Source organism: Leguminivora glycinivorella, chromosome 6 (genome assembly GCF_023078275.1).
Source record: "Leguminivora glycinivorella isolate SPB_JAAS2020 chromosome 6, LegGlyc_1.1, whole genome shotgun sequence".
NCBI classification, from domain to species: domain Eukaryota; kingdom Metazoa; phylum Arthropoda; class Insecta; order Lepidoptera; family Tortricidae; genus Leguminivora; species Leguminivora glycinivorella.
This window is the reverse complement of record NC_062976.1, coordinates 20,385,622-20,407,077: the sequence shown is the minus strand read 5'-3', so window position 1 is coordinate 20,407,077 and position 21,456 is coordinate 20,385,622. Positions and strand designations below refer to the sequence as shown.

At 35.3% G+C, this 21,456-nt stretch overlaps 3 protein-coding genes across 3 annotated transcripts in view; 2 read left to right on the top strand and 1 right to left on the bottom strand.

Moving 5' to 3' along the window:
• Window positions 1-1,970, top strand: part of LOC125226968 (calcium/calmodulin-dependent 3',5'-cyclic nucleotide phosphodiesterase 1) — a 416,921-nt gene extending 414,951 nt beyond the window's left edge. Inside the window, exon 12 of the mRNA XM_048131154.1 lies at window positions 987-1,970. Coding sequence (XP_047987111.1) covers window positions 987-1,057 — 71 coding nt within the window. The 3' untranslated portion in view covers window positions 1,058-1,970. The remainder of the gene's footprint in view (window positions 1-986) is intronic.
• A 7,796-nt stretch (window positions 1,971-9,766) lies between these two features.
• Window positions 9,767-11,681, bottom strand: LOC125227457 (protein arginine N-methyltransferase 1). The gene has a single exon (XM_048131784.1). The coding sequence runs from the start codon at window positions 11,606-11,608 to the stop codon at window positions 10,046-10,048; it is 1,563 nt and encodes a 520-aa protein (XP_047987741.1). The 5' UTR covers window positions 11,609-11,681; the 3' UTR covers window positions 9,767-10,045.
• A 174-nt stretch (window positions 11,682-11,855) lies between these two features.
• LOC125227453 (intraflagellar transport protein 80 homolog) lies at window positions 11,856-21,362 on the top strand. Its single transcript, XM_048131776.1, has 14 exons — window positions 11,856-11,977; window positions 14,035-14,202; window positions 15,221-15,327; window positions 15,951-16,129; window positions 16,472-16,561; window positions 16,811-16,948; window positions 17,252-17,376; window positions 17,629-17,877; window positions 18,166-18,326; window positions 18,402-18,611; window positions 19,045-19,189; window positions 19,919-20,072; window positions 20,673-20,813; window positions 21,253-21,362. The coding sequence occupies exons 1-14, from the start codon at window positions 11,883-11,885 to the stop codon at window positions 21,298-21,300; spliced, it is 2,010 nt and encodes a 669-aa protein (XP_047987733.1). The 5' UTR covers window positions 11,856-11,882; the 3' UTR covers window positions 21,301-21,362.
• The last annotated feature ends 94 nt before the right edge of the window (window positions 21,363-21,456 follow it).

The window sequence follows — 21,456 nt, the reverse complement described above, 5'->3', positions numbered from 1 at the left end:
AGGATTTCAATAGAAAAAATCTAAGATGGCGCCTGCAATGTATGGGATATCGGTCCGACATCCGATATCGGATCGTATAATGTGAAAACGCAGTAAGCTGCTGGGCAAACTATTGTAAACAAAACACCGTGTAGTGGTAAGTTTTTTTTCTGAGATAGCAGGCAAAGCAGCCAAGCGCGGATCCAGCTTCGTGCCCAGGGGGGGGTCACGTGGTAATGGCCCAGGGCCCCAGGGGGGGTCACGTGGTCTATTTTTATGGCCAATTTAGGCTCCAGGGGGGGGTCATGACCCCTGGATCCGCGCATGTAAGCAGCATACAGGTCACGAGTGCGTAGCCGAATGCTCAAACGCTCACGATAATATCTATTTCGTAGCTATCTATCTCTATCGCTCTTGCATATTGGCGTGACAGAGCCAGACTACCTTTCTGCGGCGTTTCGAGTCGCAGAAATGCCATGCGGCTACGGGGCCTGGTGATAATCGACACTGCCGCTCATGGACGCCCAAAACACCAGAAGAGTTGAAGATCTTTTAGATGGGTGTTCGCTCTTTTCTTAAAGGTTTGACGGTCGTATGTGGTCTGGAAATACCAGTTCAACGTATAACTGAATGATGAAACAAACTGGGGTTTCAACACCAGGTGGCGTTACTGGCGATGTGCAAGTTGCGGAAACTTTCCAAAAAAATCTTAAATTTCTTGAAAAATTCACGAAAAATAAAGACAATTTAAATTTATGAAATGGAAAATTTCCATCCATACAATTGTCCATACAAAATATGGAAAGTTTCCGAAGTTTTCCTATGTAAAAATTTAAAAATTTTGGAAACTTTCCGTCGGCACATCAGTAGGCGTTACCATAACCGTCTCTAAACCACATACATTTTTTCGAAGATTTTTTTTTGATTGACAAGGAGCAAGGAGGTTGCAGGTGCAACGTTTGCCCTAACTTTTCGCACAAAACTGATGACATCGTAAATATTTCCAGATGCAGAGGCCCGAGCTAAAGCCGAAGAGGAAGCCAACAACCCCCCAGCGCCTGCGCCGACAGAAGAATAATATTTAGCCACATTTGTAAATAGCGTTAGATCTAACTGTTACAACATGTTCTCTTCGCTTATGAAGAAAACTTAAATTTCCGTTGTTTGTGTGTAAAAATGCTTGCAGTTAAACGTCGCTGCGTTCGAATCTTAAATCAATATCCTGGCAACATTTTCGCTTTTATAAATTGTAGCTGGCGATTCGCTAAACTCGTCAACGCTTTCGAATACGAATTACGTATACTGTACTTTATAGTCTTTAAAATAAGTTTTCCCGAAGAAAAAGCCGTGAAATATTTCTTTTCTATGAGACGATAGCCCTTCGCACATATTGCTGGCTATATTGTAAAAACTACACCATCTGTGGCGCGAAAATAAAAATGTTGCCAACATAACAATAACGGATATTTATTTAAAATTCGAATTCTATATGTTAACGTGTTTTGTTACGCACAAATTTTGAATTGAAAGCACAATGTGAAAAGCCTGAGTGTACATTCAATTTGGAAGACACCATAGTGAGCCAAATTCGATACGGCGGGCCGAGTGGCGCTAGCCAGTAGTTTATAAATACATTATTAATTATTCGCGGTTAAGATTTTCTTTAGCTTTAGCCTGACGAATTTTGGAGTTTCCCAATGTCAAGTGCCCATTGTTACTTGGTAGTGTTTCTAGTAATTTTAAGGACACGTTGAATAAATAACAAACTAGGTATTTTAGTACATAGATAATGACGGTTGTTTTTTTTTCGTTGGATGGTCATAAAATCAAAACTAACTAAAAGTTAATTAAAAGTCCTTAATACTCTTGGAACACCCACTGGAACAGTATAGGTACCTTCTTTCTCCATAACATATAAACATGGTATGTACATACGGAATCCACTTTCTACATAATAATGACTGGCTTGCCACTATCATGGCATAACGAATTATTTTTTTCAGTACAGATGGTGTTTTTTTTTACGCACTAGTGCGAGAAGTGGTTCATTATATGCCAGGTCGAAACTTCGGAGGCTCATCTGTACTGAAAAACGTCGTACGATACACGTGCGAAAAGGAAATTCGTAACTCGTGTCGATTTAAAACACTCCCTTCGGTCGTGTTTTAATTTATCGCCACTCGTTTCGAACTTCCTTTTTTACGCACTTGTATCGTAATGTACTATTATATCTTTTTCATAACATTTCCTTTTTATAATTTATTATAAAAATAATTTTATCAGGAATTGTGGTAGTATGATGAGAAAGGTACATTTTTTTTTAGATATAAGTTCATATAAGTTCCTCCTTGGTTTCAATGAGTACTTGACAATATAAAATTATGTCGTTAATCCTCTGAATATTTTCTCCGTTTATGAGCATTGAACTGTAGTTATAGCTAAATGTTTAATGGACTGATCGTGCTAAAATTATATCCAATAAAACAATGGAGAATGAGTCCCTAAAAGGCCATGCCAGGATAAGCTAAGTGAATCTGCCCCCAGCGAGTTTTGGCTTGATTTTTTTTTATTGATTCGTCTTTGTATTAGTATCGAGTATGCCAAATTTCAGCTCCCAAAACTTTATAGTTTAGTAATTATAAAAAAAAAAACGAAATTTGAACTTTCTTCTATATTTTTTTTCTGGGCAGCCGATTTTGACGTGCGTCACGTATATTGTGCATGTAGGTAGGACAATTATATGATATTAATTTTGTGTTGCCCTACAAAAACTTTAAAAAATAGGAATGGAATCGATTGGCATCAGAAAAACACCATGTAAAAAGATTTTTTTTCATACAAATTGTATAAGAAAATTTTTTCGCAATTTGTGACTTTTTTTTATAAAAAAACATATTCATACAGGGTGTAAACCTAATACGGGCGAACCTCTTAACGGTGGTGAGTATAGGACATAAAAAATGGAATTAGATAACTTTTACTTAAAATTGAAATATTTTTTTTATCCATACAAATTAATTCGGCCCGCAACATAATGCAAATACACTCGCGTTAAACGCTCGTTGACAGTTGTCATTGATTGTCATCGCAACCACGTTTACAGTACATTGCTGCTGGGAAATTCTTCAAAAATTAATTATGGGCTGAAAATTAAGAGTATCTCAAAAACACCTCTTAATTAATGATAACAATATTGAATTATATGCCTGGTTTCATTTATCGCCCTTATTACGTTTACGCACTGTATATGTATTTTTTTAATTTTTATTAGTGGCCAGTGTTTATGACGAACATGCACGTTTCTCTGGAGTTTGTCAGCGATTCGTTTTAACAAGCGTGTATGGGAGTAAAATGTATTGTGATGTATTCAATTAAAAAAAACGCCTTGTTCTACCACAGATAAAATTAAGTATTTATATTCATTTGGTAGCTTATTAAAGAGGCTTACTTTGATGAAAAATCTGGAGGTATCGCTTGCATGATAATACTTAAAAAAAAAATAAGTTTTTGTATGGCAATATAACACAAAATTAATATCATATAATTGTCCTACCTACATGCACAATATACGTGACGCGCATCAAAATCGGCTGCCCAGAAAAAAAAATATCGAAGAAAGTTCAAATTTCGTTTTTTTTTTAATTACTAAACTATAATTTTAATTACTAAACTATAATTTTTTAATGAGATACCGGTGTCTGTGAGGCAATCCCAATCTGTAGCAGCACTCAAGAATAACCTTAAAAAACTATGGCTTTCCGACACTTAATTTTTTTTTTCGGATTGTTTCTTTTTTTTTCTCTCTCTCTTTTTCTTTTTTTTTAAGTTTTATCTATTTTTTTTTTAAATGTCGTCTTGCTTTGTGGTTCGAATTAATATCCATATACTTTTTGGTCTAAGTACCTATATAAATATATATTTTATGAGTATTTGTTTATTTATTATTATATTATTATATATGTATATATTGGTGTATTAATGTAATTGTATATGTATATATTTGTTACCATGTGTATACAAAATTTGCATTTAATTATTTTAGTGGTTGTACATTTTTGAATTGGTCACTCATCGTTAATTCGCTTCTACTCATTTCCTCAAAGGTTGACTGGAAGAGATCCCATTAAGGGATAAGTCCGCCTACATTGTTTATTACTGACTCTGTAACTGTGTCTCTTTTGTTTCCTTTATGTACAATAAAGCTTATACACACATACATAAAGTTTTGGGAGCTGAAATTTGACATACTCGATACTGATACAAAGACCAATCAATAAAAAAAAATCAAGCCAAAACTCGCTGAGGGCAGATTCACTTAGCTTATCCTGGCATGGCCTTTAAGAAATCATTAAGCCAGATCCACACTCACCGCGCGAACTACGAATAAACGCGCGAACTGCGAAAAGTAGCATAAAAATTGCGAACAATATGTGAACCCGCTATAAAATTACTTTTTTGTGGATTTTACGTTTTCCCGCCATTGTTTCATTAGATATTACGGAATGTAGCTAAATTACGAACAGTCTCTTAGAGACAAAAACACATTCCAACAAGTTCGATTAGTTTCTTTGCATTTACACAATTTTATTTATCATTTCCAATTAAGTAACCTATATTGCAACTTATAACAAAATATAGTTAGCAATTAATGTATATGTATAAAAATGCTGGTAAAGGAGCAACTCATTCCTTTTAAATATTATTATCGCGTGTACAGGCGAGATGAGTTCGCCGCGACATCATTAGAACTATAGTCATAACATCGGAAGGTCAAATCTATATTTAGGACAAGTCTATTAATAAGCCCAGTGACTTTTGGTCAGTGTCCTAGGAAGAAGATTTTGGTTACCCTCGTTCAAAATTTAGACCACAAAGCCAGCTGCTTGGGCAGTTTTATTTTAAGTACAGTGTCTTGAAAATAGATTGACATTACGAGGATAAGACAGAAATAATGTCTATATTATATAATATATACTTATTACATGTAGCTAAACTAGTATAATCTTATCCCATAATATATGAAAAATACGCTTATTAATTTTAATGTTTCCGATTAAATTGGAGAATTGATATTCCTGACCAAATGTTATTTAAAAAGAAATCATTTTTTAAATAATATAACTTTCTCAATAGATATTTAAATAGGTAGATAATATATGTAGATAGTATATTATTTAGTTAAATAATAATTGTCCCCGTTAGTCACAAGTTCACGATTAATATCCTGATTTTCATATTTGAGCAGTTTGAAAGTTATTTTAGCAGTGGACGTAATTTCGACCCATATTCCTTAAGAGTACCTAAAACACCCTTCATCGCAGTTTACTTGTCTCTTTCTTTTTCCAGAAATAATAGAGGTATATAGAATTATTGCGAAGTCAGTAAAAGAGCATAAAGTTCTTGTCATTGCAGGGGGTAGCTACAAACTTGACGACCCTGACTGTAAATATCTTGCAGATTGATTTCTGCTACTCAGACACGTTTAACCCCTCAAGCGGCTTGTTCCAGATCTATCTTAGGCAATTTAAACGGTAATTAACAGATTGAAAGTTATTAATTCAGTAGCACATTTTTGACAACTGCGGTCCAGGGGTTAAAAGTGAATATATATTAGGAAAAGGATTGGACCCTCTTACATATGAAAGTCTGGATAATAACAGTGACGTTAAGAAAACATGTTTGGTCAGCTTTTGAGATCCCTTCGTATTTATTAAATGTAGACAATTGCTGCAGGGCTGATATTCATAAGTACAAGTGTGATGTTAAATTGCATAATATTTGTAATAGATTTCGTTCAAAATAAACTAGCTTAGAACGAGCTCACAATTCAATCAAAAGATTCCCTGAATTGAATAGCACCTCAACTATAATTTGGTAAATCTGTGTTTGATTCCTCTTTAAAATATAGATTGGATTAACTTACTATTGTAAATAATCCGGTATATCCTTACGATATATATTTTCTCCATCCGAGCAAAATTGATAAACGGACTTGAATTATTATAGATTTCATGATGAAATTGCCATAAGTTAATCCTTGTGGATTCTCGAACTTGCATTCATCTACCAAAACATACCTATTTCGAAATCTGACCAAGATTCACCAAGATAACAAAGTTTCTAAGTAAGGTAAAATGGTCCATTTGCATTAACCCTTTATAGGGCACTGGTCTCAAAAAAGACCATCTGTATGACTATCTTTTTGTATTTTTTTCTTGTACAGAATTTTTAGGACTACAGGATGGCGATGAGGTTTGAAACTCACGATTTTTTTGAGTCTTGCCCGTTAAAGGGTTAAATGACTTATGTTCGTCGAGAATTCACTTCTGACTGCTTAGAGTAGGTAACTTGGGCTGTCGCGCGCTTATATATCTACTTGAAATTGCGCTTGACATATACTTATGTTGTCGCGCACGGCAAAGCAAGTCATACAAAGCTGTAAAGGATACACAGAGTAAGCAGTCACTCATGCATAATGAAATATTGAATGAATTAGACTGAATGGCACAAGGTTTACGCAATTAGGCGACCACGGCGTAGGTAGACAAACTTGAATTTAAAATGGTAACTTTAAGGAGGACCCAGAGTAAATGTACCGTCCTTCCATTTAGTCTCTCTAAAGGCATGGGATAAGAAGTCGTGTTTGATATTTTATTTTATAAGCACTCCACATTCAATTCGTAAAAGTCGATAAATTGAAACACATAAAAGATGATGATCTGATAAGTCACAAGTCAAAATTATACATTTAGGCACTGGTCCCACCGCGAGCTAGTAAGCTATGAGCTATCGGCTATAAAAACGAACAAAAGATAATCACTCCCGTGTAAATAAAAGAGACACGGCGATGTTTATAGTAACTCGCCCAGCGATGAGCTATTAAAATCGCCGTGTCTCTTTTATTTGCACGGGACTGCTTATCTTTTGCTCGTTTTTATAGCCGATAGCTCGTAGCTTAATAGCTCGCGGTGGGACCAGTGCCTTGAGTTCAACCGTGAGACACAATACGACACCTATGTACATAATGTGTGAAATATGTTTATTACTTTGTCAAAGTAGGAGGATCATGCTTCGAGATTTTGCATTCTGTATAAGACCACTTAAATTGCATTTCTATTTTTGGAAAAAGGACGAACGACAAAATTCAGCGTTTTCGCGCGTGAATGTGGAGGCAGCATTAACGCATTTTTTTGTATGATCATTCCGACTCACAGATGCCAAAATATCACGCAAAAATCCTTTTATTCGAAATTCAAACTTATACCTAAAGTTAGTTAGGTTTATCTATTATCAGAGGCCTAGTTTTTCAGGTACATGGGACCACTCTCATTGAATATCAAGTCAAAAAACCATAATCAGAATACATTTTAGGTCCCTAAAGGTAGAATAACGATTGCAAGAATGGTAAGGATTTAGATTTAACAAACTGGTGACGCTTATTGTAGTAAATTATTAACAATAGATCTTTTATATATTTATTATCTAAAAAGATTTAGATTTATCAAAAATCTGTATATTGTGTACGGTAGTGTACCTATAGTATTTACTTAAGATTAATCAAATATAACGTAGAATGTGGTTTATTAACGCCATTCTAATTGGGAATATAGCTTTATGAAAATGTAGTTTAGAATATTGAGCCTTATGGACATACCTAATAGATGTTGTTTCTGTATAAATTGCTTGCGGTATCACTCGAAGCAAACTTAATAAAAAATGGTTTTAATGGACAAAAATTATAACGATTTATTTCTTAATAGTTACGAGAAGATATAACTACCTACCATCGTTTACAAAACAAATTATGAAGTAGGTAAATAATTATTCTTCACCAATTGCATTTTATCCACAAAAGTGCAAAGTAATTTCATACAAATTTTAACTTGATATCTTGAGCTGGCTGGTAAAAATTACCTATAAATGATGATTTTGAATCATAAATATTTAATAAATTGATAGATTTGATTTTTTATAGTCAGTATTTTGTCCGTGTTGGTGTGGTCAACATTTTTTGTGTTTCACTCAGCGGCAAAGTTTGTTTAACCTTCGTGATTGAAACCCGCGCAACGCTCAAGATTTGTAATTTTGCTGAATTTTGGAATTTTTTTTTATTTATTTTTTTGACGCTTTTTGGAATCTTTGCTTGCTCGGGTTTCAATATTGGCACGTGCGGTTAAAAAACAACTTTGCCCCCTTGTAAAACAAATAACTATAGAAATGTTCTAAAGCCCGCTTCAGACTTAGTGCTCGAAATCGCCCACCTTCGCAAACTAAGAGTTCAGCTCTCGATATCAAAACCAGAATCAGAGAGCCTACAAAAAATATGAAAAGGCAAATAGCGAATTTCTATTTTCGCGATATAATTATTATGTACCCTCAATGCGCGAAATGAGCGAAACCCACCCTGTGCCGGAAACTGTCCGTGTTTTGCCCGCTGTGTGAAGCGGGCTTAACAAAAACAATAACAGAAATCGTATTCTACATTATGTACCAAACATGAGAATATAATATATTTAAATTATCTGAGACACTTACACTTAACTCTCTGTCCAAGGTATTATTAAAAAGATACTTATGAAGTTCGAAAATGTAAAAAAAAACATATTTACCTACCTGTATAGAACTTCTTACTGAAATGCAGGTTTACTTTACCTAGCAGTTAGAAATAAGACTCTTTGAATAAGACTTAACAATCCAGCCTAATGCACAGCTTATTAAATGTAACTGTACTTAACTTGTTTTTAATCTGTTATGGGACCCTCATAATTGGCATGTAATGTTTAATCTCAGACATAAAACGCGAATGTGTGCTAGAACCTTAGGACCCGGCAACACAAATATCAAGCCTTTGCTAGTGACCTGGGTACGTAGCCGACTGGCACAAACGCTCACGAAACGAAACGGTCGTAGATATCAATCTTTATCGCTCTTGCGTATTGGCGCGACAGAGCCAGACTACCTTTCGCGGCGTTTCGTTTTCGTTTCGCGTCGCAGAAATGCCATTCGGCTAGGGCACCTGAACCTTGAAAATAATTGGTCTTGTGTATTTTAGAACAACATAAAAAAACACTTTGTTTCTCTTTTGATGGAGTTGACCTGTAAAAACATCTTGATGACGCCAGCATAGGATAATCCTGTCAATCCCCAGAATTGTGTCAAATTCCTGTTTATTACTGGAATTTTATATTCTGGAAGACAGTCATTTTTTAAGTAAATAAAGAAAATAGTCTAGCGACTTGACTTTCCCTTTTGACAGAAAGTTCCAATTTTAGTCGCACAATTGTGTGGGATGAATCCTTTTCTTTAAATTATTTAAACTATTGGAGAAAAGCTATGATAGTGCCATCTATCCAGACAGAAAATATTTGAAAGTTCGTTAAACTGAATAAGTACTATGGCTTTGGCTAGGACCATGGGTCTCAGGACAACTGAATTTACAAACTTAAAACATAAACTAACCGAAGTGAACCTAAGTGAATAAAAACATGGTAATATTAAAAATTGATAATTATATTGATTTGTTATAACGCATTTTAACACTCCTAACATTCTGTGTTATTTCAAATTATGTGCATTAAATGTCGATAAAATATTATAACATTATACCTGACAGTCTTTTAAATTATTGACTAATCATCTACTGTAGCACCTCTATGTAAATTTTATGTGAAATCTCAATTTATGTGTAATTATTTTCCTAAATAATTCTTTTTCTACATTTATGTAAATAGAAATAATTAATAAAACACCTGTATGTGTATAATATATGTAAAATAAAAATAAAGAATTTCGTAGAAAATGTTTGTATTTCATTCATAATCATATCTATTTGGCAGGAGTACATTAAAAATGCAACAAATTTTACAGCAGCGGTAACAATTAATATTAGAACAATGTATGCATGCATCAAAATGCATTTATGAAACCTTGATACTTAAATATTTCACTGTGTTTACATACAGAAACTCAGGATTCCTAATTATGTTTAGTTAATAAGCTTTTTATACTTAAAAGTAATATGTACTGTCATTTCTAACGCTATACAACCACTTAAATGTCTACTTGTCTAGCTTAAAATATACTTATGGGTTTTACCAAATATATCTATTTGTATTGACAATGCTCTAACATCAGTTTTTTGCCTATTGCACATAATTGTACCTTCAATAACATCCCCTTGTTTGACTTCTTTACAATCTCTGAAATAGAAGACAGTCTGTTTCCAATGAGTGGCCATTGTATGCGGGCCTGTAGAAAATGAAACTTTATTAGGAAGATCAAAGAAAGTGTCAAAATACCCAACAAGAGATGTCAAAGACCCATCCTTTGTGATTGGAAGTTTAAATGATGACGTAAAATCCATGACATCTGTATTACATGTGTTTATATCAATATCTTTAACCACACACGGCTCTGATATGATGTTTTTTGATCCAACAACATCAATACTGGCTTCCCGGACTACTTCAGGCTTCATACAATTCATTTTATAACCATACACGTCTGACCAGAACTCTATCAACTTTTTGTGTGTGTCCACATCTCCGCTGGCTACAAGACTAATGTTGCATCTGTTAGGTAGTAATAATCCTCCTGGCTTAAGGCAGTTTTCTCGGGCATATATTACACTATCTAACATGCCTTCAAACAGCAGGAAATAACCCATCCATTCAGAAACAATTATATCAACCTTTTCATCAAGCTTTGTGTTCTCCAATCTGCCTTTCACTACTTTTATTGTTTCATGTAAATTATTTTCTCTAATAATATCCATTGCGTGATACACAACTTCAGATTGATCTAGTGCATACACTTTCTTAGCACCGGCTGTTGCGGAAAACATAGAAAGAATACCTGTGCCACATCCTAAATCAAGTACGATCTTATCTTTCATTGTTTCTTTATTGTTCAATATTGCATTTCTATAGCTTTCCGTTCGTACTTTATCTGAGAGCATGTCATAGTGAATACCGAAGTGTGCGTAAGTATTGAAGTAACCTTCATCATCTTCCAAAGGCACTTTTGAAACACAGTCAACAATCATAACACCGTCACCTCCGTTCGAATTACTTGAGCCCACATCCACAATGGTTTTCATTGATGCCTGCATCTTGCTGATGTCCTCCTTAGCCATTTGCAAATGAGTCTTGCTTTCGTTGAGTTGTTGAGTCAAAACTTGAATTGTTCTTTGTAGTTCTTGGAAATGGCTTTGGGTCAGTGTGACTAAGCCATTTTCGACGTTCGCGTGGTAGGATTGGGGAGAACTAGGCGGATCGGCCAGCGATTCGAAGTCAAACATCAACCATTCGTCGTTTTCCACTGGTTTTAGGTATTTATCCTCCTCCCACAAAGCTTCGGTAGCATTCATTACAGAGTCTGCTTTCGGCTTGTGCGTCTTGATATAGTTGATTAGCTTGATGTAAGAATAGCAGTCCATGTTGAACTTTGCTTTCAGTGTGTTTAAATTAAAGTTATGTACACTCTCGCAGTGTTTTACAGCGTCTTCGATGGATGTGGAAACATTGGCACAGTATAAGCAAGTTACCGAAGCTCCACTCGTTTCCATCTCCTGCCATTCATCTTCTTCGAAATGCTCTTCATCGCTACTTAGATCTGGTACGTCAGCCATGGTTATTTTAATAAATAATCGTCACTAAAACGATATGTTTAACACAAAGGTAGCGTGGAAACCATGTGCTAAACTTGACAGTGGCATCTGACATTCACAATGTCATTGTGACACTGACATTGACAGAAAGTACTCAAAGGCGTTTTTTGGAAGAGGCTTGCTTCAAGCGCGAATCTTGCACGGACGGACATACTTGCATTGTAACCATAGTGACTTCAATCATAACAAAATATTCCTTGTTTTCGTGATAAGCAAAAACCGCAAATTTAAGAGAATGAAATTAAAACTATCTTCGTTTAAAGAACCTAAACATGTTGGGGTTGTGGTCAGTGTTAGTTGGAATAACACAGAAGACGTATTTTCCTGCGGGTAAGTAAATAGTTCGTGTTAAGTACCTATACAAAAAATTACCTATTTATAATTGCTCTTATTAAAATTTTATTTGAATGAACAATTGGTATAATAAAGCATTAAAAACACTATAAGAAAGACGATAGATTTGCAAATCTATATTATGTTAATTGTGAGGACTTTATTAACCCTTTCAATGTTAAGGACCCTCTAAATCAAATATTAATTATGCAAAATTACGCATAACAGCTAAAGACCCTGCACAACACTAGAGTTCCTGAGTTTAGGCACAAAGCGTGAAAGTTTAGTTCAGTGAAATTTAAAAAACCGGCCAAGAGCGTGTCGGGCCACGCTCAGTGTAGGGTTCCGTAGTTTTTCGTATTTTTCTCAAAAACTACTGAACCTATCAAGTTCAAAACAATTTTCCTAGAAAGTCTTTATAAAGTTCTACTTTTGTGATTTTTTTCATATTTTTTAAACATATGGTTCAAAAGTTAGAGGGGGGGGACGCACTTTTTTTTCCTTTAGGAGTGATTATTTCCGAAAATATTAATATTATCAAAAACGATCTTAGTAAACCCTTATAAATTTTTAAATACCTATCCAACAATATATCACACGTTGGGGTTGAAATGAAAAAAAATATCAGCCCCCACTTTACATGTAGGGGGGGTACCCTAATAAAACATTTTTTTCCGCTTTTTATTTTTGCACTTTGTTGGCGTGATTGATATACATATTGGTACCAAATTTCAGCTTTCTAGTGCTTACGGTTACTGAGATTATCCGCGGGCGGACGGACGGACGGACGGACGGACGGACGGACGGACGGACGGACGGACGGACGGACAGACAGACATGGCGAAACTATAAGGGTTCCTAGTTGACTACGGAACCCTAAAAAATGGTATGGGTTTAAAAAATGATTAATCAGGAAAATATACATACATGTAATTTTTTTTAACCTGAAGTTTTCACTAAGCCAGTATAGTATGAATTTTTTGAAACGAACGTTTCTAAACAAAGGTATTGTTTCTTTTGTGTTGAGCGGGAGCTTCTGTCTTTGCACGCGCTAAGACAACAAGAAGCGACTGTATCCTCATAATTGTAAGGTTCAAATCTGTACAGCAGCAAATTTGAGATAGATTATTTTGGAAATGTGAAGCGATAGACCACACCGCTATAGGTGCGAAAATACAGCGCTTCTAATACTTTGATACTTGGTGGTGGTGCTGTAAGTAATGAAACACGTATATTATCACTGTTATTTTTTATTAATGATTTTGTTAACAATCACCAATTGTATATAGCAATATATAAATAGTAATTACATAAATATTAGGTACAAGTCTTGATATATAAAATAACATAAATAACTAAACAAACCGTAAACCGTATTTATAACAAAACATAACAATGGCGGTCAGATTGAAAAACCTTATCAGTGTTTATTGTCACTTTGCGATGACACCTTAAGGTGCCAGGTGCTTATCAACCTTTTAATCTGGCAGTTTCGCTGTTTAAACGTGTTATTTTTATTATACAGACTGACATATTACCGATGATTATTATAACTATATGTACTATACTTACACCATCAAGTATCAAAGTATTAGAAGCGCTGTATTTTCGCACCTATAGCGGTGTGGTCTATCGCTTCGCATTTCCAAAATAATCTATCTCAAATTTGCTGCTGTACAGATTTGAACCTTACAATTATCAGGATACAGTTGCTTCTTGTTGTCTTAGCGCGTGCAAATACAGAAGCTCCCGCTCAACACAAAAGGAACAATACCTTTGTTTAGAAACGTTCGTTTCAAAAAATTCATACTATAATAGTAATAGTATAACACTTTATTGCACAAAACAAATTACATAGAATACCTACAGAGACCATAACGCACTGGATTTTAAAAGTATTAATGTAAGCGACTCTATAGTTAATGTGTAATCTCACAACTGGCATTCATCTTTACTTAACAAAAAAACTATTAAAAGGCGATGACCGAAAATGATGGCTTTGTACTCGGTTATCATAGCGGTTTCTGAAGCATTAACGTAAATTATGGTTCTAGAGACGACCACAAACTGTTGAAATGGAATTTAGTGAACAGCGAATGTATGGTGGTCACGACGTTTCCGGACGATTTCTACCCAACCGGCATGCATCTGTTCCCAAAAATCAACCAAGGAGCAAATAAACATCAACATGATGTCATATTAGTCGGTTCTGCTGATGGAAAGTAAGTTGCCTACTACATAATAGAATAGTTACTTTTACATATTATATTATAATAATATGTATTTCGTTATCTGCCTACTAATTAGTGTTAGGTGATTTTGCATATGATATGCCTCCCAAAAAACTGTATGGTGTTTATGTGGCCTACATTGTAGGTACATACCTACTATTGAAAAAAATGATTTCCCATGGTAGTACTTTAAAATAATCCTACTTGTACAGCTTTCTCGAACATGCTAAGGATCATTATTTGATTTTTTGTAACATTCATTTTTAAATAAGTTTTAGCACATATAAGAGCTCATGAGAGGAAAAACCCATGACTGCTGAGGTCGCCGTCATCGTATTTGATGTGGAGGCCTATATATTCATATAATTTAGCGGAGGCTCAAGCGGCGCTAAAGCGCCAGAAGTATGCTCCTTTGGGCGGGTACATATTCGTACCGTTTGCAGTGGAGACGGCGGGCTGCTGGGGTGCCGACGCAAAAGAGTTTGTGCGCGACATAGGCCGTAGATTAAGTACGGCAAAAAGGAGAGGGGCCCCGCGCTGAATCGTTTTTGGTGCAAAAGTTATCCGTAACCATGCAAAGGGGTAACGCCATAAGTATTATGGGTACTTTTGCACCAGAAACGATAAGGAACGGGGTTTAATAGTGAGTTTAGTAGTTTAGAGTTTAGAGCTAAGCTGAGTTTAGTTCTTAGTTTGTAAGGAAGACATTGCATGTACGCAATTAATATTCACATACATAGCATTTGACATGTAGTGAACATGGAAATTTTCACATGCCCTGTGGCAGAGGCAGAGCATATTAAGGATCTCCAATGTAAATACTTTATAACATCTACTGTAATGCACCATATGTTCTTGTGGATGAACTTTAATTCATTCATTTATTTGTAAATATTTATTTTCTTTACGACAAATACTACACTTTAAATACTCACATCTTTACATCAGTATTTGTCTATTTATAATGTCATTAAAATTGTCATCAATAATGGTTTAATTTTATTACTAGATTCCACATAGTAAATCATAACGGCCGCATAGAAAAAAGTGTCGCCGCCCATCAAGGCGCCTGTCTTGTCGCACAGTGGAGCCCCGATGGAGCCAGCCTTTTGACAGGTATGCAAGATGCACCTGTTGAAAATGATATAAAATAAAAATAAATAAATATTATAGGACATTCTTACACAGATTGACTGAGGCACACGGTAAGCTCAAGAAGGCTTGTGTTGTGGGTACTCAGACAACGATATATATAATATATAAATACTTATATATGTACATAGAGAACATCCATGACTCAGGAACAAATATCTGTGTTCATCACACAAATAGATGCCCTTACCGGGATTCGAACCCGGGACCGCGGCTTAGCAGGTAGGGTCACTACCAACTACGCCAGACCGGTCGCAGATATTACTAGCTTTTGCTAGCATTTTAGGGAAGAGTTAGAAAGAGACAAAAAATAGTCGATGTCACTCTCCATCCCAACAAAAAATCACGTCGATTCGTCCCACCGTTTTCAATTCCATTAAGCTTACAATATATTAAAAGTTAAAAAAATACTGCCCTGCGTGGGACTGAGTAAATTGCCTTAACGAGGATTTTACTTTAACGTCGATTGTGAGATATGTATAGGCAGGTTTTGCATATGATACTATTTCGATTTTTGAAAAGCTATATACATAGTACCTATTACTAAAAAGGAGGCATTTTTAAACTGTACAAATCCTTTATTTTAGCCGGTGAAGATGGTTTTGTTAAAATATGGTCACGCAACGGGCTTCTCCGATCAAGTTTGGTCCAGTCAGACGTCTCATGTTATAGCGCCGTCTGGAGCCCAGACAGTGGCGCAATTTTACATACTAAAGGGGATTACCTCGCTATAAAATATTTGAACTCTGGCTCGAAGGTGACAAAGGTAAGATAATCTCAGTTTAAGTTTTTTAGGCTCAAGACTACTTCGAGTAATTCGTTTTGTATTTCTATTAAACATGTATGATTAACGTTCCAATTTGTTGAAAAGATTGAATACTTATTAAAATAAAAAGTTCAGCGCTATTATTGCGTTTTTATTAGGTCTAAATTATATTTGATCATGTAGTAAGTTCAGTCGTCGTTTAGTCCTTACTTAGATAATCAGTCATAGTGTTTTATTAATATGACATTCAAGGGAGACGATTCAATATCATCTAATCAATGAGCTCGTTTGTTGCATTCAACTAATTTTGTTTCTGTTTTTTGATGATGCTTTGTATTGCAGTGGAAAGCACATGAGGGCATTGTATTATGTGTTACCTGGAATGCCAATAACAACCTGATAATTTCTGGTGGAGAAGACGGCTTTTTTAAGGTCTGTTAGTTGCACAGTTACTGATTTTTATGGTATACCAACCAACTAAAATATTAAATTAAACACAAGGGAAGTTTTGCCATGTCAATATTTGCCATAGCCATGCATCTGCTGGGCCACTGTTTTGATAATGTTCCTTGCCTTTTATTATCTTTATCTAAGTACTTAGCTTTGGTTGTTACATAATTTCAACAATCTATCATAACAAACTAAATTTCGATGGTATCATGTTTGATTTTTTTATTTTAGATTTGGGACACGTTTGGCCAACAAATTTCAGTCAGTGTAAAACATGATCAGCCCATTACAAGCGTTAGCTGGGCTCCGGCAGGGGATCTTTTTGTTATTGGTAGCTACAACCTGATAAGGCTATGTAATGCTAATGGGGTAAGTTGAATTTGTGACTAGGTACTTATTGCGCTCGTCGATAAGTACTCTTAGGACGTGCGTGTGGGTCATATTGGCCCTCATTTATTCTGACACGGTTTTGGCTGCAATTGGCATTTGCTCTTATTTGCTTAGATCATACCAGTTACCTACACCACCAACCCGTACATAGCCAATAAAGATACACAAGATTGTCTAGATCGCCCCTAATTCTCTTACCGGTCAAAGTTATCTGTTTTCATTTGCAATGCAATTGATAATGTTTCATTGTTAATGTTATTAATACATACTTATTAATTGCAGTGGTCCCATTGCCTAGATCGTCCTTCGACGGGTAGTATTTATAGCATCGCCTGGTCATCCGATGGCACACAACTAGCAGCTGCTTGTGCTAATAGCCAAGTGCTTTTTGCACACATTATTGACAGGTAGGAATACATTTATTTTATCAAACTGCCGTAGTGATTCCAGTAGTATCTTGTAAAAACCATCGTCGTTTTTCCACTTTTCCATCTGATGAAATTCGTCAGTATTCGTCAAATATTCGAGAAATTGTTCTTAGTACTCAAAAATATGAAATTCGAGAGGATAATTGAAATACAAATTAAATATATAACATGTATAAATCACTATTTAAATTCAGTCATTAAATTCAAATTATGTATAATTTTGCATTTTAGAGAATACACGTGGAAGACATACGCCTGTACACAAACCGGTCGCAAAGTCATCGCCATCAAAGACATAACAACCGACCAAAGCGACCAGCTTGATTATCCTGACAGAGTGATACAAATAGCTCTCGGCTTCAACCATTTGGTGATTGCGACAGTCAAACAATGCTTCATACACAAACTGACCTCGTGGAATACACCAGTGACGTTCGATTTGAAGGAAGGCACTATAAGCATGATTTTGCTGGCAGAAAAGTAAATATTAAACTGCTTTTACATTTCTATGTTGCTTATATGTTTTATGCTGAGATTGTTTAATCAAATTGCATCAGTAACTGATTGCTTTTTAAGGTAGCAAATTTGTTTATATCAACGTGATCTTAGCTATTCCAAAGAATATCAGATCAAAACTACTTCTTATACAAGTTATACATATTCCAAACTATAACTAAGATCATAAAAAAACATTGCATAGGTTTCAAGATACTATGGTTAAACTACATTTGCTGCTTAGAAAAGTAATCATTCTTCTACATATTTCAGATGCTTATGCATAGTTGAGCGTACGGGGGTGTCAATCTACAGCTACATGGGACGACTTTTGGCAAGCCCGCGATGGGGTGCCAGACCCGACACTTTAGGGCGTTCTGCCCTGTCACTGGGTCCTGACGCACTTGCAGCTATTGATCAGACTGACAGGAAATGTAATAAGTTATCATTTATTCCTATTAATTATTGCCACCTTGGTCTCTATTTACATTAGGGTTTCTTTTTTTCAGTGATCCACGTATTTGATCTGCCAACTGGACTTATCGTACGCAGTTCTACAGACAATACTGTCACTAAACTAACCCACAAAATGACGGTGTCGACTATAGCCCTCAGTCAGACGGGGCCCATTTCTGAAAGGCAGTTAGCATTGTTAGATTACAATAGAGACCTGTACGTCGCTACTGTAAAAGATAACAAGCCGAAGTTTGTAAAACTGGGTAAGCTACTGAGGGTTTGAAATGTATTACTAAATAGTATTCCATTACAAATCCACTAATATTTCTAGACTATAATCATGAGTATTTAAACTGGTAATGATCTATTATGTCTGGACTATGAATATTTAGCTTCTTCTTACCTATCTGGTCTAGCTGGTTCATCAGGTTTTGCTGCCATCTCAAGGTTCAATACCCACCTGTAAATGTATTCTGACTGTTTTTCATCATTGGAATTTAGTAATTTATTCAACACACTTAGCTTAATGGTTTTACATGACTTAGTGTAGTAATCTACACTTTACTGTAGATGCTCACAACAGCGCTTAGTTAGGTATGAAGAAACAAATTACTAGCTGTGGGTATTGTTATACTAGCCTATCAGATTATGTATCAATGTTTGCTGTCTAATCATGAGTATGTATGTCTCTGACAGGGTCTCAGATCCTAAGTATAGCATGGAGTGCTGAAACGGAATTACTAGTTGGACTACGAGCCAGTTCTGCCGTAGCCTGGTGCTGTCCGAAGGCCGCCACCCAGCCAGACTGGCTAGCACTGACCACAGTCAGTAAGGAAATCTCGTAAGTGGTTCACATTGGTATATTTATAATTAGAGAAGGTATCAGTTCAAGCTTATAGTATAGGTAGCTTCCAGGTTTGTTCCCTGAAACTTTTATTCATTATATAATTCATTTCTATATTAGGTATAGTATAATGAGGTTTATACGTATAATTACATTTAATAATTGTACTGGCGCGAGTTACATTGAAACTGTTTCAGGGTTGCTAAACTTGCTAACAATTATACCTAATGGTTATAACGTTTTAGAGCGTGTAATGTCGTGTTATAATTCGTTGGCTACTTCCTTCCTAATTCAATTACGTATTATAATAAGTTATTCTTTTGTTTGCAATGCAAATACAATGTATTTTAATTATTTACATTAATTATCTATCAAAAGATTTACTAAAAGCAGCCCTTTATACTAAAAGGAGCTACTCGAGCTCTCCAAAGTAATTCTCCGTTCCATATTACCCCTACTTGTATGTGTTTTACGATATTAATTAGTTATACTTTCAGAACTTAGCCTGAGAATGCATTATGTGACAGACCAGTGGTCTTATAAAAAACTTCATACTGGTTAAATATTGCGTTACAATACTAAGCTAGGCGTTAGTGCGTAAAAGGGTGTAGAAACTGGTAACCGTTATCTTTAACTTATCATAGTGTTCTCACTTTACATTCGTGTTAAATATTTCCCGATACAGCAAGTTGTCTATACATCTCATATCTTACACCTTGTCTACAGTGATCTAGGTCGCAACCCGACGGTAATGAGCGTGGAGGACGGTGTCGCGCGGATCTGTCGCGGCAACGGCTCGCTACTGCACGTATCTTTAGCAACTTTCCCGGAAAAGTTGCTCAAACACGTCGCTGCTAATATGTGGCAAGCTGCTTTACAGGTAATTACCAGTTTTGTCAAGTTTAGATGCTATAAAATTTATTAGATTTCATGTTAAGTTTTTATAGTCTCTTTTATCATACTGTCTATGATACGATTACTAATCTTATAAAAGTTACAATACTGGTCAACTTTAATGTTAGAGATACTTCTGGCTTAAGAGGCATTAGATAAGTATAAAAAACGATGCCGTTTTGACGTTACGAGCTTATGTGGGCCTGATATGTTTTCCTACACAAGCGCACGAATATGCTATTATACGTCATAAAACCATGAATATTTATAGGCTAGCGTAGTTTGCTCGTAAATGAGGTAATAAACCTATTAAACATAATTATAATTGCGGACTTAACAACATTGGGAACTAGGGTTTACATTACTTACATTTTACATTACATTTTACATTATTTTTAAATAACACGCTCAACGCAGCCCCTGGGTAGTTTAACTTCATACCTTCACATTTTACTTTCTATTTTATGAAAAAACTAAATACTATTTAGTGGTAGTATTTTAGATTTTTGATCATCTGATTCTACTACCATAACCAGTATAAGAGCAATAACAGAGCAATCTACAGCAAAACTGTTTTATTTTATAGCTATGCAGGACGGTAGAAGATGACACTTTATGGGCGTGCCTCGCTGTACTCGCTTGGCAACATCACCAACTGAGTGTAGCAGAAGAAGCCTTTTCGCTTATACGACAGTACCATCAAGTGTGCTATATACAGCATCTAAGGGTAAGGGAAATTGTATTTACTTTTCTAACTAGGCGATGGTAAGTGCTACAACTACTCGTATATGGCACATCGACATTCTATGAGTAGGTATAACTCGCCACTTAAGGCTTCATCACAAGAGCGCTTACGATGCGCGTTAAAAAAATGTTCAAATCCGTCCATATAAACATTATTTAATTCAATGGCAGATACCTAATAAATCAAAAATCTAACAAATCATAACAAAAAAGATCCACTACCATCGTCACCATCGTGTTCTGCACGCGGGTATAAATATTCTATGATTCAATCGCTTATTTAACGCGCGTTGTAAAAGATCTCCGAAATTAGGCCTATAGCACCAAGACTTGAAAGGGTTAATTTTAGTAAAAGTTAATTTAAAAGAAAATACTTACTTATACACTACTACAAATTATAATAATTAATTATTTTGTTACAGAATACAATCCCGGAACGATTAGCATCCAATGAAATACCGGCTAAATAATAATAATAATAAAGTAATATGTAATTCGTAGATATAAATAAATAGCGATTGCAAACAATGTGTTCTCAGGAATTTATTTTTAGTTGACCCTTTATTGAAAAACGCTTCTAACAAGTTCGAAGTTTGAAGTTGGACCACCTCGCTACCGTATTTCGC